At 46.9% G+C, this 24,904-nt stretch overlaps 1 protein-coding gene across 1 annotated transcript in view; it reads left to right on the top strand.

The window, feature by feature from the left end:
• The window catches only part of DLEC1 (DLEC1 cilia and flagella associated protein), a 712,951-nt gene that overhangs the window by 602,182 nt on the left and 85,865 nt on the right, over nucleotides 1-24,904 (top strand). Inside the window, exons 32-34 of the mRNA XM_086940885.1 lie at nucleotides 2,648-2,770; nucleotides 11,920-12,014; nucleotides 12,426-12,516. Coding sequence (XP_086797011.1) covers nucleotides 2,648-2,770; nucleotides 11,920-12,014; nucleotides 12,426-12,516 — 309 coding nt within the window. The remainder of the gene's footprint in view (nucleotides 1-2,647; nucleotides 2,771-11,919; nucleotides 12,015-12,425; nucleotides 12,517-24,904) is intronic.

Genomic DNA, 24,904 nt, shown 5'->3' with positions numbered 1-24,904 from the left:
ACCTTCTTACACAGGGTCATTGTACCCTCTTGTTGGAAACACGCTTCTATTATAACACTTCTCAAAAAACATTTATCTGATCTGGAAATATTAACAAATTCTAGACCTATCTCTCTTCTTCCTTTTGAGACCAAATTGATAAAGAGACACGTTAATTCTCTTCCTTCCAAGTATTTGGAAACCAGTAATCTAATGGACGGAACGCAATCTGGTGTTTGGGCTCACCATAGTGCAGAACCCGCTTTTCTGGCTGTGGAAAAGGATTTTAGGACCAACCTGGACCAACGTAGTGCTGCTGCTCCGGTCCTGCTAAATCTGAACGTGGCCTTTGACTTGGTGTTGTTATTCAACAGCTCATAAATGTCTGGATATGTAATTCTTCTTTTAGATGGCTAGAATCTTCCCTTTTGAAAGAACCCAATGTGTTTAGTTAGAGCCTTTTCAGTCCTAAAACTTTGCTTCAAAATGTGCAGTCCCCCAGAGCTCCTCATTAAGCCCTGTGTTTATTTCTCTTCTTTCTGCGCTCCTCAAATCATATGGATTTTACATCATGTCCCATGCAGATTAAGCATTGATTGTGGTTTCTATTTCAAACAATACATCTTACTCTGAAGACCGGTTTTTAGCTTGTTTGTCATCTATGGTCACATGGATGAACAGTGGCTGTTTAAAGCTTACAGCTAATCAAACAGGGTTTCTTTAATTTGGATTCTGGTATTCCATTTTGTCATCTGTCTGTTGACCATCAGATTCCCATGTTCTGCACCAGAAATCTAGGCATCTTACTTGATGCCAACTTGTCATTTGCACCTCAGATCTCTTAGGTTGCTTCTACTGGTTTGTAATTCTTTGAATGCTCTGTAAGTCTTTCCCCCTCTGCTTCAACCAAAACTGTCCTTAGTAACTTTACTCACCGATTACAGCAAGTCCCTTTATGTAGTTGTGGTTTCAAAATATCGAGGTCTAACAATATTGTGACGACAATACCAAGGACCAAAATATCGACAGGTAAGTATGTAAATATTTTCTATACCTAAGTCCACATATACATACTTTGACAAGATGCATATTCAAGCTATGTAAATGTGGAATTTAGAATGCTAAATCTACGCCTCCCTATGTGCATTCCCCTTCTCAATACTTTGGTCCGTGATATTCTGGTTACCCTGTTGTGTGACCTCGATATCCCCTCTTCGATTTCCACACTACAAACTTTTATTTAGTTTACCTGAGTATATCATCAACAAAACTCAAATGGCGCAAAATGCTGTAGCTCATTTAATCTTGAACTTGCCACGTCGTGAGTCAGTGCATCAACATCTTGAAGCTTTACGCTGGCTTTCTATTTGCAAGTGGTGCCCTTTCAAGGCTTTGTCAATAGCACGTACAGCTTCCTATAACATGGGTCCCATCAATCCTAGGGGGAATGTTGTTCTAGTCCCATCCAACCGTTCTACTACTACCACCTTTAACATCTTAAAACATGGCTTTTCTGTGCCCCTTGATTAGCTCTCTGTTAACTCTGACTGGAGCAGAATATAAGCATGGAGAGAGAAACCCGTTAATGTTCCTTCACCCGGGGGATAAAATCTATAGAGTTGCACCAACACCCAGGCCCTGGCTCATCGAGTGGTTAATTTTTGGAATGGCGGCGAAGGGCCATATGGCAGTTTTCTTAGTTTCTTCTCTTTGACACAGGCACATCTTTAGAGCAGCACATTTTTGGCCCCGTTAGGCTGTGTTCAGTTTCTCACCTTCTTCCGAAACCCAGTACCTGGCATCACCATATGTCACAAAGAACATCCGCATCTAAACGCCAACACGTGATCTACGGTCTGCAAACCTGCATGTCTGTTCTAGATGCTCCTAAATTTCTGTGGCAAGCTTTCAAAATGGGAGCAATCCCAATCCTTGCCAACTGCATTAGGACACTCTACCCTTCGACCCGAGAACAGTCTATTCTGTTCTTGCATTTACCAGATCCTGAAGGCTCACCTCATGACCACAGAAGAGACGCAATGAAAACCTACCGGCACCCTCATCAACTCCCACTGCCCTCGTAATCCCTGAAGTTTAAAGTTACGGGTTCAAATTTGTAAGAGCTTTTACTCGTTAACCTCATTCCCATACTCCATTCAGTTTACATAACCACTGGCTGCGAGGTTCTTATGTACAGAATTTGCTCACTTTTTATAAAATGTATTTTCAAGTTGACACATTCTTGCAGATAAATGTAGAAAATACAAATCCATGTGGTGGGGCAAATTTGTGCAACAGTAAATACAGCAAGTGGTTCTGAGCATAATGAGGCCCAACATATTGTGTAATAGGTTTGAATGGGAGAATGGTGTTGTGTGATGGCTCTGTGAAGCAATGGTCCAAGTGCTGAGTGTGTTGTGGTATTGAAAATTCGAAGGCAGTAATGTCATAACTTCTAGACATAACAGTGCGAGGCGCCCCAGCTCAGCGTACTCTACACAGTAACATTGCATACCTATGTGGTAACCTCCACTAATCGTGGTCCCTGGCACAGTACCAGAGCTGTCTATGCAGCAGGGTCTTTGTCTTGAATGTCACCATGACTCATGGGTGTCTTTCTTTCATGTCCATCGTTGTTTACCCTCCTCATTTTGTTTCTTTTCAACAGACCATTCCTGCTCGGAGCAGCGGATCCATCCACATTTCCTTCACCCCTCTTATGTTGACGGAAGTGATCAATAAAATTGAGTGTTCGGGGTTCGCGCTGGGTTTCATGAGTTTGGACTCTAAGGTAATTTTTCTTTCTTTCTGTAATTTGATGTTTTTGCTACAGAATATTCCAAAGATCTCACTCTTACTACTAATTACATATTGATTCACTAAATCTTTTACATGTTTAAAATCAAACGTAAAATGTAGTGTAACTCATTTCCTTGTTAATTATGTATGTGCCTTTGTGATTCCACAAGGTGGTTATCTCTGGGTTGCACCGCCAAACGAGAGTGCTGCAGTGTATGTAATTGGCTTTTGAGAACCTGGAAAAGTTATTTGGCCGAGTTTTTGGGGCTGGTGTATTTTAGGTGGTGTCTTCTATGGCTCTCTTCTAAACTCAACTCAGAGGAATTTTTGTTTTGGAAGGTAAACTGCTTCTTAAGCTAATGAAATCAAAGAGGAGGACTGCTTTCAACATAAATGCATTCAAGTATACATGTACTTTTGCACCACAAGATAAGATAAGATCATTTTTATTGCACAATTAATTAAAATCATTGCAATGATGCCAACAAAAAAAAAGTACATCAGGTCCGATTATAAAAAGTCAATAAAAAAGTGTGTTTGATCGGTTGCTTAATAATTTTAAAGGTTGAAACACCGCTTAAGCAACTGGCACAGCATTATGGATTATAGTTCGGTGTGTTAGTCGGAGTCCAAAACTGCCTTTACTGCCATCAAATATTTCAGCTGCACTGATTCACCTTCCATGCACTCGACCAGGGCAGCTTGACATGTCCATATATTTAAAATATGCCAAATAGGATGAAGCCAGTATATTCCCAGTGTTCGAAGTTTCTAGCAGATGCACAGTATGTGAGTTAAGGGTTCCTCTACAGCTCCACATGCTCGGCACTTAGTAGTTACAGCCTCTTTGTACCCTCGCCCATATTTGTAGGCCAACAATGGAATCAATCCGAACCGTTGTTTCATTAATTGACGTTTCATTATTGGTTTTAAGCGAGAGGACAGATAGTGTGGCAAGGTCCCACTACTCTAAAGTTTTGGTGCCCAGCTTCCATGACTTAAGTTTTTCAAAGTCTGCATATCACTGTCGGCAGACAGTACTTTGCCTGTTTTGTTAAAAGTCTTGCGGCCGCTGATATAGGTAGGGGGGCTGACCATAATTCCTTTGCTTCCAGTGCCTCAACACAATGCGCTAGAAATTCACACCATGTGGACCCTTGGGTGTTTACCATTATCCAGATGTTTTTCATTAGTGCGTTGCCCAGGGCTAGTTTAGCTTGTATACTATACGCTATGAATCTAGCTTTTAGGATCCACTTTTGGGATGAAAGGTTGAATTCCTTACGTATTTGCGCATGTGAGGTAGCTCTCCGTAGGAAAACGACTTTACGAAAACAGGCTGACTGAGCTCTATCCAGCCATGTTATCATCTTATCTTTGAAGGCTATTGCTCCATGGGCTACAGACGGTAAAAAATGTGCCCCCATTAATCGAATTAAGGGAGTGAGGCCAGGTGAGCTTATGGCTTTCCTGGCTCTACAGAAAATGCCTTCCAAAGATTGAGCCATACCTTGCATTACAGTGATGTGAGCGGAGGGCCATCCTTTGTGATCGATCCACACTCCTAGATACTTGTAGGAGGTCACTATCTCAATAGGTTTGCCTTCAATGTTCCATTCACCATTTCTCTTTGTTTGTCGCGAGATTATCATTGCCTTTGTTTTTGCCGTGTTTATTTTTAAATTGTTCTGTCTGCAGTATAGAGACAGAGACCACTAGTGGACTATGCACCCGTATTCTTTGTGAGTTTTTTACGTGGTGGTTCTTTGTAGGAGTGTGCAAAATTCACATAATTTGTGTTTGCATAATTATGTGAAATTTCGGTAAAATTATGAGAAATTACAAAAAATGCAAATCCGTCATTTTGAACTATATTCTAGCATGAAATGCATCCTTGGGTCAGTTTTTGATACAAGAATAGATGTGGTGCATGGAAACACATTTTTGGAAACAACCACTGCTCTGGTTTTGGTTGTTTGTATTGTTCCCATATTCTTGTGGTATAATTTTGTTGAAAACGGAGGCTCCTTCGCTAAGGCGGAGGAGCGTCACCCCACTGCTCACCCCACTGCTCTTTGAGCAGGAAAAATAAAATGTTAGTAGGTATTATCATTTTATTTTTCGCATGTTCGGGACTGGTTTTGGGTGGGGCAGGACTGGAGGCAGAGGGGGAAGAGTGGTTTGCATACTCCAATTGCGCATGACTGCTTGGCTGGCCGTCTTGGCCTGGCCTAACAAAAGCAGTGGGAGTACTTGGAGTAGCATACCCAAAAAATAAAAGAATAAAAAGATAAGCATGTTAATTTGCTCAGTAAATGACATCAATAATTACTCCCAATTGTTTGTGCTCATTTCTTTGGTGACGGGGCAGTGCCCAATTCAGATGACCACCTTAAGAAAAAATAATTACGGAGTTAACGTCACATTTTCTGAAGTTCGGGTGGCGTTAATTCATCCCGCCATCAGGGGTCGTTGGAACACGGTGAGACCCTCTACTTACCCTCTCCCAAGAGGGGGTAAGTGGAGGGTCATATAGGCAAAAATGTAGGCGTCAGGAACAGCTGCGGAGGGTTAATTACAGCTCTGATGAAAAAATAAAATACAAAATTATGATCAAAGACTATACAAGGACAATAAATGCTTCTAAAACCACCTTTTTTACAGATAAACTCAACTCTGCAAAAAATTCAGCAAAAGAGATTTTCAAAACAGTTAATAGTCTGTCCAAGTTCAGCTTGAAAAATTCTTTGACCCCAGAATAGTCACTTTGTGACAAAATAGCGGACATTTTCCTCTCCAAAGTTACCAATATTTTAAGAGAGTTTACTGATCAGGCTGGAAATACTGAGTCCTCAGTGAGCAAGTAGGTACCAGAGGTTACCATCTCCTCCATTATAATACAAAAGCCAGCACTGCATACCACCTTCACCCCTTTTACAGAGGATAGGGTGACTAAATTAATTCAAACTGCTTAATCGGATGCTCCATTGGACCCTTGTACTCTACAATTCTTCATCTGCTAGATAATACTGTATCAAACACCTTACAACACCCTTAAATAAAATACTGTCCTGGGATGTTACCCCTTAGGAAGAGAGAATCTATATTACCTCTCCTTAAAAACCATCTCTTAACACCATGGAAGTTAAAAACTATAGGCCTATTTTCTGGCTCCCTTTTTCACCTAAGATTCAGGAAAATAGCTTGAATATGGATATCATGGCCTTGCGGGAATCCTGGCGTATTCTTGATCCTGTCCAATATGGTTTTAGACCAAAGCATTCCACTGAATCAGTGCTTTTAGATGCAACTGAGCAAATCAGCACCATTGTCGACAATGGAGCCTTCATTTTGCTTGATCTCTCAGCCGTGTTCGACACGGTTGACCACTTTTTGTTGGTGAACCTTCTCATTACTCGCCTCATTGAGCTTATCAGTTTCTTTGGCTTTTCAGTTTTCTCATATGCAGACGACACCCAGATAGTGGTGTTGATCTCTTAGAATCCTGAAATAGTTGCTCGCCAATTTAATCTATGTACGAGAGCTTTTGTGGACTGGATCCTAAAAAACTGCTTAAATTCAACTCGGAGAAAAGTTAGGTAATGCTTTTTGGCAATGATTCCTCCTTCTGGAGTACAACTTGGTGACCCTCCAATTTGGGCTCTCTCCCAATACCAGTTCAAAAAAAGAGGAAATTAGGGGTCATCTTTGACACCAAGTTGGTGTTTTCTGATCATGTAAATCAGGTAGCTTCTGCTTGAAGGTGCAGAAAAAAATCCTTCCTTTTTTACCCTTTGAGCTAAAGAAAACTGTAATTTTGGCCTTGGTTATCTCGAGACTCAATTATTGTGATGCTCTGCACGTGGACTATCAGCAGTGCATACTCAGTAAGTTGCGAATACTCCAGAACGTGTCTGCCCGAGTTCTGTTGAATATCACAAAATTCAGTTCTATCACTCAGGGCATTCACAATTTACATTGGCTACCTGTGGGGGAGCGGATTATATTCAACGCCCTTTGCTGGGTCCATGAGGCCCTTCACAAGGTTGGCCCTCTCTCCCTCCAAGTGACCTTTAAGTGGTATATACTCATGCGTAATGTGCGATTCTCGACTGCCAACAGGGTAGTGGTTCCCAGCATCAATTGGGGAGGTAGGGGTTTCTCCCACACGATCTGTGAATAGAGGAATGCACTGCCAGACCACCTTAGAGAACAGACTAATCTAATTAGTTTTAGAAAGCAACTAAAGGCCTGGCTGTTCCCTGGTGTCTCTAAGTAGGTATTTTTTCTTTGTTTTTCTGCCAGATACCGTTCAGGCACAGCACCAAGACACCTCTTTTGGTATATGTGCGCTCTACAAAATACATTAACATAACATAACCAAATCCAAAACCAGAACCCTCAATGCCCTGAAGAAGGAATGTGTGGGTACTACTGGTAAGGCTATGAACAGATGCAGAAAATGCTGTAGAACCAGCATCTTGCTATCATGTTACGTCACATAGGCTTAGAGGGGTGGCGCAACCAGAAAGCCAGGGACCAGTGCACTGCTGCCAACACTCTGCCTAAATTACTATCAAGGAGATCCCTTTCAGAGTGAAACACATTTATCCCGAGGTAGCGAAAGATGCCCATGCATCATGGTAACCGCTCTTTTGGCAGCTCTGCACTTTCCGATCGTTCCACTCGCCATAGCAGGAACAAACAAGATTATCTCCAGATAATTCTGTGGTTACCCCAAAGCACTCCAATAACTCAAACAAAGCTGGCAGTACCTGTTGGTGTTCTTGGATGTATATAAGAGCGTTGTCGGCATCAAAGGAAATTATTTGCTAATCCGCCTCTATGGTCACCCCCCAGTATCAGCCCTGAGCCCTCAATAGACAGGCTAGGGGCTCCATCACCAGGGCAAATAGAATGGCTCTGTCTTCACCCTAGCCTGTGGAGCTGTGTAGAGCAGTATAATCCAGCCTAGGAATTCAGGGCCCAACCCTAGACTCTTCACTACCAGCAACAGGTAGGAACATCCCAAGGACACCGCCACCAGGATGTTGATCGCCTACTTCAAGGCCCCTATTAATTGGCATAGTCTGCGGGTGGTAAGGAAAGTGCACCTATGGGAAATAAACCATTCTGGTCTGGGTACTCCAGTGTAAACAGCACCAGCAGGAACCTATTCACCAGTACCTTGCTTAAAATCTTATAATCTATGTTCAACATCGATAGTGGGTGATAGTAGCTCACCTCCAGAGGTTCTCTGCGCAGTTTAGTCAGTACAACAATGAGGGCTTCATGGAGATACTCAGGCAGGAGTCCCACCCGGTGCGCCTCTCGGTACATATCTAAAAGGTTAGAAGTGAGAGTTGTGCTATATGTGTCATAGTATTCCAGGGGAACCCATCAGTGCCCAGCACTTTATTAAAAGCCATTTGTTGAATAGCTGCCGGCAGTTCCTCCACTTGCAGAGGTTCCCCCAGGCCCCGCACCCGCATCAGATGCAGCTTTGGAAGGGAAGCTGACTTAACAAATTCCTAGACCTGAGCAAGGTCTGGGGAGGGGGAGGGGGCATACAAGACATCATAATAGTCCACAAACACTGCATTAATGTCTGCCTGAGTGTTCACGGTGCGCCCACTACTGTTTCGGATTGCCCCAACCAAGATTCTGGGGGTTTCCAACTGCAGTAGCCATGCCAGTATACACCCCGGTTTGTAGCTCACCAGCATAATGGTGGGCCAGATATCCTTTGTAGTCGATGTTGCTAAGTTTTTGACGTAGATCCCTATGTCACATCTGCAGGACCCAGAGGTGTTGTAATGCCCCCATATCATTCGCCATTTCCCTTTCAGCCTCCCGGAGCTGCCCGTGGTGTCAGCATAGATGATATGGTCCTCAATGTTGTTTTAATACAGGGTCCTTTCATGACCACCTTCAGGGCGCCCCATTCAGTCCATCTATTCTCCACAGACCCTTCATTTTACTCAAAATATTGCTGTATGTGTGTGCCTCTGAATGCAACTTCCAGGTAGGGATCTGAGTGTGCCCCCTCCCCCACTCCCACTGGAAAGAAACACACAGTGGGATATGACCAGATAATGTCTGCCCTAGGTATTCCAAGTTGACTACCTTGGGCCAGAACATAACATTCCCGAAGACCTAATCAAGCCCAGTGTGCACCTGGTGATCCGGGGCGAAGTAAGAAAACTCTGTCTCTTCTGGGTGTCCCACCCACCACACATTGTGTAATGGTACTGCCTCTGTCCATTGCTGAGAGCGCTGCATCACCTTGATACTTTGTGTTCCCAAAAGGGAAGGTACTGAGCGATCTGCCTCTGTACAGTGAATGCAATTAAAGTCTTCTCCCCAGAACCCAAGAATTTGGGATCATTGAGCAAGGCTGGGGATAAAGTGTCAAAGAACCCCCATTAGGGGCATACACCGCCACTACCAATAGCGGTCTGCCATCCAGCATACCTTTCATCATTACATACCTCCCTCCAAGTCAATCACCACCCTACTAAGCACAAAAGGTACTCCCGGGGCTTCCCTAATCAACACCCCATTGGCAAATGCGGAACACCCAATCCCAAACACCTGACCCCACCAACGTTTCGCCACCGTGGCTAGTTCTTCCTTTTTAAGGTGGGACTCCTGATTGCAGGCTATGTGTATGTGTCCTCATATAAGAAATGCTTGTGCTCTGTGGTGCATCATGGATATAGTCATACCCCTGATGTTCCAGGTCAATACATTATAGGTCGCATCCATTGCCATGAGTACATAAGAGCCATTTATACGGGCAGCCAGACCTCTCCGTTCCTAGCTCATCCCCCATCCCGTGTGTCGCTACTCCATGTCCAACTACAATCATGAAAAACTAGAAAAACAGGAACTCCCCTGCCCGTGGCTTGAACAAAAAAGTGAGCCAGTGTGTCCAACAACAGAACATAGCCCAATTACGCAAACAATTTTCTTACAGTAAGTCTGTTGGGGAACAGAAAATTCTCTGAATGGCCTCCTCTGGCCCTGTACCTGTCAAATGCGCTCTGCTGTGAAGATCCAAAAAGAAGACAGTTAAACCCCAACACCTTTTCATCCATGTTACCATAACATACAGTAATTCCATTTCCATTTCAGCAAAATTTATTTCGGTCATAAAAGACCATAAATAGTAGACATTCATATACAAGTATAGCATTGATGAACAGATTTTGACAATTCATTGATTGTATATTACATAATATATCTCAAAAGAACATTTTAGTATGTCCAATGTCTTTATACCATTTAAAAACAAGAATGATTGAAACCGGATAAAAACTGATAACATTTTAAGGCTAAAAATGACAGTTACAGTACTTACATTTTTGAACGGAATCAATTGATTTTTCCACAAACGAGACTGCAATCAGAGTGTCATCTGCTTAGGACATTAGAGAAAAGCCATAGCTGCAGATTAGATCAGATAGTGGCATCAAGTGTAGGTTAAATAATGCCGACTTTAGTGAGGAAACTTGAGGGTCTTCACGCACTAAGGGAGTAGCCTTTGAACAGCAAGGCATGGAAAAAAACAATTGAGAATGGTTTGTCAGGAGGGTGAAAGCCACTTTAATGATTGCTCATGAACTCCTACTGAGTGGAACCTATAACAATGTAGAGCATAGGAAAGAGCATTAAAAGCAGTGCTAATGTCTTAAAAAAAATAAGCACAATGCTGCCCCCGTTCTAATGGCATTCGGATGGCATCTGTGACAACCAGTAAAGCAGCCTCACTTCCTTGTAGTGAGGCATCAGGATGTTATTGCACTCAGTGAGGGAGGAGAGCTGAATGGTAATTTCTCTTTCTGTGATGGTGGATGGAAAAGGGAGAAGAGAAATAGATCCATAAGAATAAGGAACATCCATTGCTTTCTTCCATAGCAAGTACCCCATCCTTTCAGAACTGTCGGACTGACATTAATTCAATAGAAGGGTTATACAGAGAAAGATAAGCTGGGGCACTATGGACTACCTTGCCATACTGAAAATGTATGCAGAGCAAAATCATTAGGGGAACCGGCCTTAATCATATGGAAGTTTTTATTTTCCTCAATGTATAGGTGCTGGAAATGTGAAAGAAATTGAGCTAGAACTCCACTCTTTAATGGATTATCTCACCAAAGTCAAACAAATTTGTCTGAACATATATGACCCTTAGCATGAAAAAAACTGCAGCTTTTAAGGTGGCCAACCGGCTTAGAGTAAAAACAGTTATATTTAACCAGTCCTGCGTCGCTAACAATCACCTACATTTAAGCATTCCAGATTGTTCCTTTGTTTGATGATAGTGGCTTGAGTTTTGAAACCTCTTGTGACATCCATCACTGGATGGCGCTCTTACCATTGTGCAGAAAATCCTCACCAATATTTGTATTAAAACTACAGCATTTTGCACATTCAACTTGAATTTATCATTTTACAGTTCTCGTGTTTTCATGAATAACAAATCAAGCATTACATCCCATCTGATAGACAAAGAAGAGAAGAGAAGGTCAAACAGGTGTGCAAGCATCTGCAAAGAATAAACTTTCAAGCTTCCCATTAAACTACAATTTTCAGAGGAAATGTATTTGCAAGAAGGAAGAGAAAACATTGAACTCCTCTGATTCCATTATATAATTCATGTGATCACCCATGATGTCTTAGATAATTGTTTGAAAATAAACATTTGCTACTATCTTATGAAATGTTATGTAACTCCTTTTCCATTCTCATAGCTGCATCCCTGTTCTACCGTTTTGTCTTTCTTCCAACTAATCTGAAACCTCAAATACTTTGTGTTTGAAAAATTGCATTCAAATGAAAATAAACATATTGTTGATAATGAACTTTGAAGGGCACCAAATTATTCATTTTCGCCTTCTTACGTTCCTATTTTATCATAGTATTAAATAATAGTATTTGATTAAAATTAGTATTTAGCATTAAATATTTGCTTTTCAAAATGATACGTTTTGCCATTTTCCGGAAAATATGTACTGTTTAAGCCTCTTTTTAGTATTTATCCAGTATAAATATGTGTAATTTTGGTAAACAATTATGAAGAACATAGTTTTATGAAGCTTTAGTTGGATCATGAAATTATTTTCGCTGTTTTTTCAGATTGCACAAAGGATTCCCGGAAAAGTGAACCGAGCTCAAGGATATTCACTAGAGCCTATAAGGCTTGACCTTCAAGGTTTTGTAAAACCTGCCCTGTGAGTAAATTTTCAAATACATTCAGGAGGACATTTCTTTTATTGTGTCAAGGGAAGGTGAACTGGCAAAGTGTTAGGTTTGTGCTCAATAATAAAATGAGCTGACTGACAAAGCGTGAAGGAACTCATAGCCATTAGTGGATGGAAATATTGTCCAAAAATGACTTTTTTGGATAATGCACAAACTTGCTTAGAAAATGGCTGCCACGATTCCCCTTCTAACTTCTTAGGAGTAAAGACTTCATGTCGCCATGTGTGGCAGCGAGACAGATTAGTAGAATAAGAGAATGCTAAACAATTTTAACATGCTTGTCACTGAATCTGAAGAGAAAAACAGAAACACTTTAATTTCTCACATTTTAAGATTAGAGCATGGCTGATTATAACGGTTTGGGACTTTTTCTTTTTTAGGTTAACAATTGACCTGGATGACGATGATGATGAAGGAATGGTGTTTTATTCAGTGGCAAGTGATTTAATACCCAATGAACCAGTTTGTGGAGTAAGTATGAATCATCTTTTTGCTTTTTCTGTTAATTTTGATGGTGATAGATGGGATGTAAGACCTTTTGAGGCTTGTCATTTTTAGTTAAAAATATTTTCTATATGTTGCAAAAAGAATACATAATATATACAATAATTTTACAAGTAATATCAGAACTATGTACACATTAAATAAGCATTACAATTGTAATACTAAATCTTAAGGCAAAAAATAAGAACATTGCTTACCACATGAATGTACAAAAGATTATTCACTTTTGTCAAATATTTAATTTCAACAAAATAACAAAGTTATATAATGCTAATAATAATAATACATATTAAAAGAAGTAAAAATACTGAAATTACAACAGAAAGTAGGCATGAAATTGAATAAATATCACCAATAATTAACGTAGAGCTCCTTCTAAGATGCCGATTATGAGGAGACGCTTGGAAAAATCAAAATGGATCCGAGCATGGGGAGGGATGGTTCAAAGAGGGGGGTAGCACATATTACCTGCCCGATGAGAGGACTGATATTGGAAGGGGAAGGGGGACTCCATGATAATAAGCGGGGGTTAACTCCACTGAACTTTATTTGCACTGTTTGATCATGTGATGTGCCCACTGGGCGGTTTTTCCGATGCTCATGCCACCTTGAAAACCGACTAAAAATCTGTTTACAAAAACAAAAAAAACAATAGTTAACGTAGAGCATGTAAGTATTAACATTAATGCCCATGTATAGCTCAATTCTGTTAATGCTCAGCTAAATCTGCATTTAGATTTATTTTAATTGAATTGAAGGATAAACAAACATTTTAGTGTCCCCTGAAGAACATAAAACAACATTTCATGACTAATTGATCAAAAGACCAATTGATAGAGTTCACGTTAGAAATGTTTTCAGTCAGTCAGTCGAAAAGGGACTAGTCCCATCATCTAAATGAAACTTTCATTCAAAAAGTAATTGCTTCATTCCCTAAAGAGACCACTTCGTAAATAATATGTCTACAAAATTTAGGGTGGCTAGCTAAGGGAAAGTAAACATTAAAAAGGAGTTTATTCCGCAGTATATATTATTTCAACATGTCCTCAGCAATGGAATGCTGATCCAATATTTTAACTGAGATTGGGGTTAAAAAAAGCATCATCATTTATCATTTGTGAAGATATAATATTATTAATCCATTTAACTTTTTGTCAAAATATTATCATTAGCATGCATTTCTTGCAAAAATGCCACCAAAATATAATCTTTGCAAATAGTAGTGCACTTCTAGTAGAAGCCTTTCAAAGCCTCACTAACATTAATAGAAGCCATTTTGACATTTACTAACATTAGCCACTAGTATTTATGAAAAGAAAAAAACATACATTTAAAATGTCATTGTCTCTGGACCACAGGTACAACTAAATTATATTGTAAGACATTGCCCCTTATCTCATGTAGACCCCTCATTAAGATAGAAATTCGTTGGTGCTTTTCAGGTCTCTTTTCTGGCACGGACAGGTAAAGAGGGGCAGCTTTGTTCTTCGAAAAATCTATCCCCACCAAGTTTATGACGCATCGTACAGAAGATTTGTCTGTCTGTTTATTTCACTGCCTGGCAAGGGAGAGGCCCTCTGGTTGGCTAGCTTGTTTCCAGACTCAATGACTTAACAGTATGCTCAGACCGGTTTCCTTTTTTTTGGTGGGCATAATCCCGATGCTCCATTTCACCTATGTGTTCTGTACTGAGAGATACACTTCTGGCTTTTTCAGCCCCTGATGTTGACACCATTTAAGTGGTAGCTTTTATCTGGTCTATGCCGGCTATATTCTGACTTTTTCCAGTTCCATCTACTGTTCCATCAGGCCTGAAGACACTTGTGGGATCTCCAACCCCACCTCTGCTGGGGGCCCTAACCTCTGCACTGGTCGCCCATAGTGATTCTACTGACACCATCCCAATTTCCACAGCCTCTCTGTTTTTTATGCTGAAGATCTTGTCGTTTGTTCAGGTCTTGACACTGGATTAGGCTTCTTTATCAGAGTTGTCTGGGGACAGGGTGGTTTTGAATACAGTGAAACACGTAATAAAGACTGGTATTGGGCTTCCTACGGGCTTTGCTCAGACTTCGTAAAGAGCGTTCATGCCCAGAAGGTTGTGGTGACGAGGACTCTCTTTACTCTCATTCAGAATCTGACAAGTGCTATGTTTTGGTTCTCCAAAACCTCAGGCTTTCAATGTTGCTTGTGAGATTTTCCCTGGTTGTTCCTAGGTCGCCCATTAATGAGATTTTCTTTCTTTGATGCTGTCTTAAACAAAAGAGCTGAGTGACTAGAATCGCAGAGGCCGTCGCACCCTCCCGCAGGGGGGGGGGGGAGGCTTAGAGGCCGGCGCCATAACCCACGCGGTGCCCACCGGTGGGGGAAACTGGTTCTGGGTGCCTTAAAGCGCCCAGAAACCAGCGGAAGCTGAGGGCGCACCAGCCCGCTCCGGCCGGAAGTGACCTTTGACCTGGGCGCCCCTAAGGGGCGGCCAATGGTCACTCTGGCTTCTTTTGAACCCCCCAATCAGAGGGGTCCACCGGAGACCCCTATGGAGGGGTCAGGGGATTTAAGTCGCCGCCTCTCCCAGCAAGGACACAACTTCTTCGAGGAGCTGGTAGAGCGGCGCAACAACACATCAATTGCAGCAAGGAGCACAGCGGAAAGGCGAAGCCCTGTCGGTGAACACCGGGGCTCGGAGGAAAAGAGGATCCAGCAGCCGGTGTTGCGCCGAAGCTTCTCCCCACCTCCTCGTGTCGGCACGAAGCAGCCTCTCAGCGCGCAGTGGCCGCTACGAGGCAGTAGTTGCGGCGGTTTCGCGATCTTGAAGCCCCGCTCCGGCCTCGCCAGTTTTGGCGCCAAGGGACGCGGTCACGACACCCGAATACCGGAGACGGCTCCAGAGCCGAGAACAGGAGCAGAGGAACTTCCGGGTAACATCACGTGACCGGCCGGCCCTACCCTGCCAACTTCCTCAGGCGTAGCGCGCACTGGGCCGCTACAAACTAGGAGGACAATCACCGAGGCCAGAGAAGTAGGGGTAAGCCGGGAAACAGGCACCAGGGTAGAGCGAAGCGGAGCGCTGCGCCCGCTCGCCGGTGCCGCCAGAAGGCGCGGTGCGCATTCCCTCCGCAGCGACCCGCCACAGAGGATCCGAACGAGCGGGGAGCCTACCTGATCCCCGCATCCCGGGTCAAGGCACCAACCTCTCTCCGCTCGCACAGTACCAGCGAAGTGAGCCCGCACGGACTCCGCCTTCCAGTCGCGACCATGTGGGGCCGAATCGGGCAGGCAGAGTGCGGCCCCCGCCAGATATCACGCATCGGGCGGAACGCTATCATCGGAGGATCTGCAAGCAGCTACGCTCAGAGCCCCATCAAAGCACACGCATCGGGCGGTGCTCCACCAACGGCCTGACGCAGGTACAGAGGGGCAACAGAGACAAGCACACAACCATGGCAGAGGGTCAGCCCGAAGAGGTGGCAGAGCTGCTGAAGAGGATACGTGAGGTATCGGCCATCTATGGAAACGACTGGCTCCAGCCTCATTTGGACCTGGGGAAAGACAACAGACCTGAGGACCTAGCGGAGGATGAAGCACCCAAGAAGCGCAAATGCACGCCACAGAAGAAGGCATCCAAGAGGAACCCACCGAGGAAGGAGCGCCAAAAAGCCCCCCCGCCACGGCTGGACGCTGGGGAGCGGAACAAGGCGACCGGCAGCACAGCGAAGGGTGAGCATATCATTTTTTTGAAAATCTATTTATTAGCATAGTAGTTACATAAATTTCCAAGCTCAGTAAGAAGCAGAGTAAAACATGCATGTGCCTGCTTAGAACATATGATTGCATAGTCATCTTGATTTTACATTTTGTGGTGACCGTAACTGTCACAATTAAACAAACCACGGTCAATTCAATCCCTCCCTCCACCCTCAAACAACCCTCCCGACACTCTCTCAACGTGCATATAACTGAATAATTGTTAAACTGGGTCACCCATGGCGATGTTACATGTAGCTTCTTCTATCTGTACACATAGGTGGAATGAGGCAAAAGGCCAGTGGTTCGAGTTCCCTCGTACCCCATCGTGGCGTACCACAGTCAGTGACAGTGCATGAAAGTCTGGCTCAGGACATATTTATTCCACATTCGGCGAGTCACATGTATCCCCGTCCTCCCCTTCATCCCCAGTTTCAAATGCTCCCAATGTGACAAACCAATCCAGCGAGATCGGCGTTTTCCGCAGACCTCTGTATTCCTCGCGCTGCAGTGCCTCTCCCTCTGCCTTACCCCAACGTACTACCTCCGCCTTCCACAATTCAGGGTTGGGTGGTTTGGGTGACTTCCACCTCATCGTGATGGCACGCTTCGCTAGCAACAGGGCCAGGTCTGAAAAGCGTGTCGCCACTGTTCTGTTGCGTTGTGAGGGTCCCAGTCCCAGTAGTGTGCCTTCTAGTGTAGGAGATCGGGACAGAGCACCCGCTCTCTCAAGTGATTCATGGACCGTGGTCCAGTAATATCCCAACTTGGGGCATTGCCACAGCATGTGCATCAGTGATGCGTCTTCAGTGTCACATCGGGGGCAGTTGCTTTTCGCATCAGGGAACATCGCATGTATGCGGTGCGGGGTCAGGTAGGCTCTATGTAGCAGCATCAATTGAATGAATTTGAACTTGGGGTTCCTAGCTACCTTTTTTGGAAACTGAAATACACGTTCCCACTCTTTGTCTCTCAGGGGCCTACCAATATCTCCCTCCCATGTCTCCCGGAGTGGCGATAGAGTGAGCGCCCTCCCCTCTTTAATGCTAGCAGTGAGCCAGTTTGTCAGGTGGGCGCCCGTGCCCATGAGGTAGTGCATCTTGATGAGAGGGTTTGTAACAGGCTCCTGGCCCTCAGGTGACCATTTATGTGTAATATAATGGCGAAGGCCTGCATGCAAAAGGAATGAGCCCCTAGGTACGCCATGTGTGGCTCGAAAGTCTTCAAAGGACAACAGGTGCCCCTCCGCAAACAGGTCACCCACATGCGACACTCCTGCGTCATGCCATGGCGCTAGCGAGGTCTCCGTGAGAGTTCCCGAGCCCAACGGGATGCCCAAGAGCAGGATCGTGGGGCATAGGATGACTTAGGGGACGTGTACTTTAATGCCTTCCGCCAGTAAATTATCGCCAGTCTAAGGAGAGGCGGGGCATCTCTCGGTATATCCGAGTTGGGCAGAAGTAATGTGTGTATTCTCCCCTTGTCATGTTCCTCTTCCGTCATGTCGAGCTCATGAAGATTGCGACCGGCCACCCAGAAGGCCAGCCATTGTAACTGACACGCATAGATGTAAGCTCTAAAGTCCAGCAGGCCCATACCACCGGCATCAGAGGGGAGCTGCAGCTTGGACAAACTTATACGTCTGCGGCCGTGCCCCCATACAAGTTCGGTGAGGAGAGTGTCAAGGGTCTTAAATGTCGCTGCTGGGATCAGGTACGGTAAATTGGTGAAATGGTAGAGGAGACGGGGGAGCATCACCATCTTAGATATCGCTGTTCTGCCGGGTATTGAGAGTGGCAGTGTCAGCCAGAATTGTACCTGCGGTTTCAGTGCTCTGATGGCCCTCCCAAGGTTGCCGTCAATCATCATGTCAGCCTCCCTATAAATATGCATCCCCAGGTATCGGAAGGTGGTTTCCGCCATCTGGAATTCGTGGGGGGCGAAGGGCAGGGGAGTAGTCAGGCCTGTGGCTGCAAATGTGAATCCATAGGACTTGGATTCGCTTATGGTCAGGCCAGAGATCGTCCTAAAGTCCTCAAAGACCTGGGAAACAGGGCTCAAGTCGCCCCTCAAGTCTCGGAGATATAATATGATATCATCCGCGTAAGCAGACACAATATGCGCCGTCCCATGTCTTTGTATGCCATGTCGGGGGGCCATCAACCGAAGTCTACAGAGCATAGGCTCGAGGGCAAGGACAAAGAGGAGGGGGGAGAGTGGGCAGCCCTGCCTGGTGCCCCGTGCTATAGCTATAGGAGCTGATATATGGCTGGAGGTGCGCACTCTAGCTGTGGGGATGGTGTACAGCAATCTGACCCAGGCGAGGAATTCGGGTGGTATCCCAAATTTGGACAGCGTGGCAAACATATAGTCCCATCTAAGGGAATCAAACGCTTGCTTCAAGTCTAGAGATATGCAGCCTCCGGTGTTCATGTCCCCCCGGTCTCCGAGCATAAGCTGGGCCAATCGCCTGAGATTCATGGCCGTGTTGCGGCCCGGGACAAAGCCACATTGATCCGGGTTGTTCAGCTGCGGTACGTATTGCACGAGCCTCGAAGCCAGCACCTTGCTCAATATCTTGGAGTCAGTATTGAGAAGGGACAGGGGTCTGTAGTCGGCCATCAGTAGTCCTTCCTTAGCAGGTTTTAAGAGGGATGTGATTAATGCCTTCATGGACGATTGTGGTAGGGTGGTTGTCCGTAGTGCTTCCAAATAAACAGTGTGCAACCGTGGGGCCAGGAGGTCTATGAATGTCGCATAAAAGTCGGCCGGTAGGCCATCTGTTCCGGGAGTCTTGCCCTTTGGAAGAGCTCGTATTGCCTGCCTGATTTCAGCTATTGTAATGGTACGCTTCAGTTCTTTGGTCTGCCTGTCAGTGAGTTGAGGTATGGCCAGGTCCCTCGTGAAGGCCTCGAATGCAACCTCGGATAGGGGCTGTGGGGGGCTGTACAGTGTTTTGTAATAGTCCTTGAACGCCGTGTTAATCCCGAGTTGGGTGGTAGTTGGGCTGCCCGTCTGGTCTAAGATTTTCAGAATAGGGTGGTTAACTGGGGAATCACGTAAGAGGCGAGCTAGAAGGGGACCGGCTCTATCCGCCTGTGTATGCTGCCTGTTCGTGTATTCTCTGTAGTCTAGGAGCCTCAGGTCTTCCAGCATCTCCACATGTCTAATGTGAGCCTCCTGTAGTGGTGTGAAGGGTGCATTTGTGCCGGCTGCTTCATTCTCTAGGGACGCTAGCGAGCCCTCCACCTCCTTCAGTTGATTGATGACCTCCCGTTTCCTGCCCACTCCAGCGGCCATTGCTGCCCCCCTCAGACAAACTTTAAAAGCGTCCCATTCCACTTGCCGGGTGCTGGCTGTGTTCACATTTGTGGAGAAGTAGGTTACTATAGTGTCAGACAGGGAGGCCCGGAATACCGAGTCTTCAAGGAGATCTGGAGACAGTCTCCAAGTTGGGATGGGGGCCAGCCGCCTGCCCCACTGCCAAGTGAGTTCTACGGAGCTGTGATCGGATAGAGTTTTCCCCATGTGTTGGGTCTGGACAATTGAATCCACCAGGGAGCGGGAGCAGAAAATATGGTCGATTCTGGTGTGAAGCTGGTGGGGAGGGGAGAAAAAGGTATATTCCCTCTCCTGTGAGTGTGTGCTGCGCCATGCGTCTGCCAGATCCCAGCCCCCAGCCCATCTCGTAAGAGCATCTGCCTGTTTACTACTCTCAGCTGCCTGCAAAGGGGGATGTGACCTATCCAATGTAACATCAAGCACAGCATTGAAATCCCCTCCAATGAACCAGCGATGATCAGCCCAATCCGCAAGTACCCCGTTCACTGTTAACAAGAACTCCGATTGATTTGAGTTCGGCGAGTACACACACCCAAATACAATAGCATCCCCGTCCAACAGCCCCCGCACAAATACATATCGTCCCTCATTATCTATTCTTTGCTCCAACATCTGGAAGGGGACAGAGCCGCGAAACCAGATCGCCGCTCCTCTGGAGAACGCAGAATAGGAGGTAGCAAAGAGTTGCCCCCTCCATTTCTTGCGCAGTTTCACATTTTCAGCAGCATTCAAATGTGTCTCTTGCAGGTAAGCAATCTGTGTCCATTAAACAACTGTGCTCTCGCAACTACATCAAGGTATAGCAAAGTTACAAAACAGTGTGAGGTATGGAAAAATAAACAGAAGCAGATTCTTCAGTGTGTGTTCTTGTCCCAGCAGGGAGATGGCTTATTTCATCCAGACTATAACAGTCTCACAAAATGCCGACAACCCTGCTGGGACAAGAACACACACTGAAGAATCTGCTTCTGTTTATTTTTCCATACCTCACACTGTTTTGTAACTTTGCTATACCTTGATGTAGTTGCGAGAGCACAGTTGTTTAATTGTTATTCGGTCCCTGACTTATTGGACGGTTATGGGTGTTTTACCGTCTGCTCTTCACGCACTACACAGCAACCTTTGAACCTTCACACAGTAACGTAGAAATTGAGGCAGTGCGCCCTTGATATCGCAACCGAAAAACCCCTTTACAGTTTCAAGCAATCTGTGTCCCCCTGCGGTTAAGCTGAGCCAAGATTCTATGACGTTTCTGTACCGCTCCCATGCCACGTACGTTCCAGGTGCACAGTTGGTAATTATTAAGCGGCCCCATACCTATCTGTGTGGTGCGGCCAAGTGAAACACCCAGGTACCCATGTTAGTCCTGCTTTGCGAGAAGGTGAGAGTGTCCTGCAACCATTAAACCCCTGAACAAGAAGGTCCCCAAGCCAACGTGCCCGGGAGCCAAACCATGGTGCCCAACGTGGGCACAAGTCAGTTAAGTTCGTGTGCATACCGGGGGTGGCAGGCCTCTGTCGACTGTCACTGAACGGCCTGCATGGGCATGTTAGCCCTCAACAGAGTGGGCCCCCCATGCAACCCACCATATACGAAATAAGGGGGGGGATCAGATATACATTACCACCCGGAGGGGATCATACTCGCAGCAGATCAGAACTCCTCCGCCATCTGGGCTGTAATCTTCGGGAACAGCGGCAAGCTGTCTACTGATCCGGATACCTCCGTGTGGGTGTCGGTGGTGGCTGTGTGTCTGTCTTCGGTTGCTTCCGCGTCGTGAACGGCCAGTGCCTCTTCTGTTAGCCGTTGCCGCGGTGTTGATGACGAGTGTCCTTCCTTCCGATTACTAGGAGGGTGCGCCTTCGCTGGTGTACCGTGGGAAGAGTGATGTCCTGGGCTGGAAGTGTTGTTCCGTCGGTCCGGAAGGTCCCTGCGGTCGTCGCCGTGGTGCTCCTCAAACGGGTCCTGTGAGGTCGGTGGTGTCAGAGTGACTTCCATCCATTCCTCAGCCTCCTCCGGTGAGTCGAAGAAGTGAGATTTGTTGGCGTGCAGAATTTTAAGCCGAGCGGGGAACAGAAGTGCATATTTCATGTTCTTGTCTCTTAATTTGAGTTTCACACCCATGAAGGTGGACCTGGCGCGCTGTACAGTGGGCGTGAAATCAGGGTAGACCGAAATGTTCTTATCTTCAAAACGTATCGGTGCCTTCTCCCTGGTCGCACGCAGGACAGTGTCTCGATCTCTGTAGTGAAGGAGGCGCGCGATCAGGGGACGAGGAGGCGCCCCCGGTTTGGGGGGCCGCGGCGGCATCCTATGCGCCCGTTCCACGCTAAACAGGGCAGTGAGGTCTTCTTGGCCCACTAGTTTCCGTAGCCAGTCCTCCACAAACTGGGTAGGGTTCCTCCCCTCGCTTCTCTCCGGAATGCCTAGGATGCGGACGTTATTGCGGCGAGCACGTCCTTCGGCATCGTCCACCTTATCCCACAGTTGCTTAAGCTGTTTCTCCACGCCCTCCAACTTCATGGAGTGTTCTGTCTGCTGTGGTACAAGGTCATTCAGTGCTATCTTCTGCTCCGCCACCCGTTCCGCCAATTTGTTATGGTCAGCTCTCAACAGAGACAGGCCAGTCGCCATATTGTCTATTCGCGATTCCAGGGCTTCACGCGTCGCGCGTATTTCATTGAGGATTAGGTCCAATTTCGCGTCCTGAGAACCTTTTCCGGTCGGTGGAATGATGTCCACATTGGAGGAGGCCAGCGGGTCCTCGGAGCCCGTGGACTGCATGTCCGCCGCAGCGCCCAGGTCATGAGTCCTGCCCCTGTGCTTGCCCATGGATCTTGTTAGCAGGGTGGCGCTGTAAAGGGCACAGCCGAGTGCCGCTGCCTACCCAAGTGTCCACTCAGAACGCCGGACCGCGTCCGCCGAGGGCTCCAGTTGTGGCGGACAAAGGTGGTAGCTGTGTAGACCCCGGGATTGGTAGGGATTGTGCAGGGTCTCTGAGCGTGTCGCCGCAATTAGGAGGGCTGATGTTCCACTGGGGGCCCTGCGGGCAGGTGCGACCCCGGCTCTCCAGAGGGCAGATGACGGGAGACAGTAGGACCCCGGTTATTTCCAAGCGAGTCGTGAAACCCAAGCAGGAGCGCGATAGATGACAGGCCTGGAGTGTTGTGGCAGGGCTTCAAGGCGCGTGTCGCACTCCCTCACTGTGGGCCGGAGTCGGCAGCCCGGGTATCCGGGGTTCGCTTTCCGCTGCGGGGTGCGCTGGTCCCAGCTGTGCGCCACCCCGTGCAGGGTCCCTGCTCCTCATGCAAGATGCCACAGTCCAGACCCGAGGACACTGTACAGCCCGGGCGTGTAGACAAGATGGCGTCGGCGTAAAATGTGCCTCAGGTCCGTAGTGCCCGAGGAGGTCCGGGGGAAGCCGGGCCCACAGCGCCGGCGTCCGGTGATTGGTATCGCCCGCCCCGTAGACCTGGCCAGCGCCGTCGAGAACAGGCGTACTGCTGACTTTGCGGGCGGGCGGTGAGCTGGCAAACCGGTCCGGGGATGCTCCCGTGTTCTCAGCGGGCCCCACAGCAGGGCGGCCGGGCAGGGCTCAGCAATAGAAGGTAGGCAGCAGGGTCACTGGTGTGTTAGGGCGCCCCTCCTTGTCCCGTTGCCTCCGCTAGTGTCTGCAATTGCTTTCCGTCCGGGGCCCCGATCGGACCGCGACGGCAGCTAGGGGCAGGCCGGGCAGGCCACCTACTTGAGCCCGGGGCTTCTCACCGTCCAGGAGGCCGCGATCGGCGCCGATGCCGCAACGCTTATTTGATGCGGGCCGAGTGGATAGACACCGCTCCGCTTCTTGCAGTACACCCCCAGGGGCCTCCGACACAGAAATCAGGTGGGTTGCAGGTAGGGGTTGCAGGATAGTTTGCTAGTGTTTCGGGCTACGGACGGAGCTCGAGAACTACACGTCCACCATCTTCGGCTCCAGGCCACGCCCCAAGGGTGAGCATATCAGTAACATTGTGAAAGAGTGCTTAAAATCATTGGCGCCAGCATGGCTTAATGGCACAGTGCAGGGTACAGCTGGGCCCAGTGAGCAGCACGCAGAGGAGGCGGCAGGCATGTCATTGCATATGGTTGAACCAGGGTGGGCGCGCCAGGCAAGGGTGCAGGGACACATGGATTTGTCAGCGCAGGGCGAGCAAGATGCCCCAGTGTCTGGTTTGGGGTACAGGACCACAGCAGGCAGCCCAGCGCTGGAGGGCCTGGCCACTGATCATTACATCAGGCCATCCCCCGGTCCGGCGTCCTTGACAACAAAGGCCACCGGCCTAGCATGCCTCATCCCCCTAGCAGTTAAGGAAAGAATATGGCGCAAGGAATTTATAGACATATTTTCCCTGCTCAAGATACAACTCGAGGGCCTGGACCTCACCACGTGTGACAGGAAAGAGGAGGACAGGAAGGAAAGGCGCGGCGCCAGAAAGGAGCGTAATTTTGAGAACTGGTTGGACGCCTTCAGAATTATGGCTTGTATTATAGTGGAGAAGTTCCCCCGCTGCCCGGCAGATTTATGGTTATATGAGGCCGATATCCATTTGGCGCAGAGGCAGTTCCCTGGGGAGGCGTGGCTGGAATATGATAAAGGATTTAGGTTTAAGATGCAGAGGCATCCTGAGATGGAATGGAACGAGGAGAATCTCTCAGGTTTCATCCACAAAATGCTTGCAGCTAAAGAGGTGAGATCTTGGGCAAGTAGAAGCGACCAGTCCTTTCGGAGCTCTTACCAGAAAGGAAGGGGCAGGTCATATCAGAAGCAGAACGCAGGGAGATCTCACTCACCAAACAAAGCCAAAGCCATATGTTGGAGATATGACGCGGGGGATGGTTCATGGGGTTCTTCATGTAAATTCCAACACGCATGCTCGAGCTGTGGAGGCAGGCACGCGGCGGCTTCCTGCAGAGGGGGCAAGCGTGAGTCGAAGGGAGACAAAAAAGAGAAGAGCAAGAAGCATTAGCCAAAAGGCGAGTAGAGGGGGGGACCTGGTAGACATTCGAGATTGCCAGGTGGCCAGATCCCCTATTAACATACAACAGCTGCGCAGATTGGCAAACAAATATCCGAACAGAGCAGACGCCAGGTCGCTGGTGGAAGGATTTGAGGAAGGTTTTGTCATTCTATTTGAGGGCCCCTTACCATTAGAGGGGGCAAACAACCTAAAATCAGCAATGCAGCACCCAGAGGTGGTATGCACCAAGATAGCAAAAGAAAAATCTTTGG

The sequence above is a fragment of the Lissotriton vulgaris genome, chromosome 10, assembly GCF_964263255.1.
Source record: "Lissotriton vulgaris chromosome 10, aLisVul1.2, whole genome shotgun sequence".
NCBI lineage: Eukaryota > Metazoa > Chordata > Amphibia > Caudata > Salamandridae > Lissotriton > Lissotriton vulgaris.
Note: the sequence above shows the minus strand (reverse complement) of the source record. Positions and strands in the feature narration are given on the sequence as shown.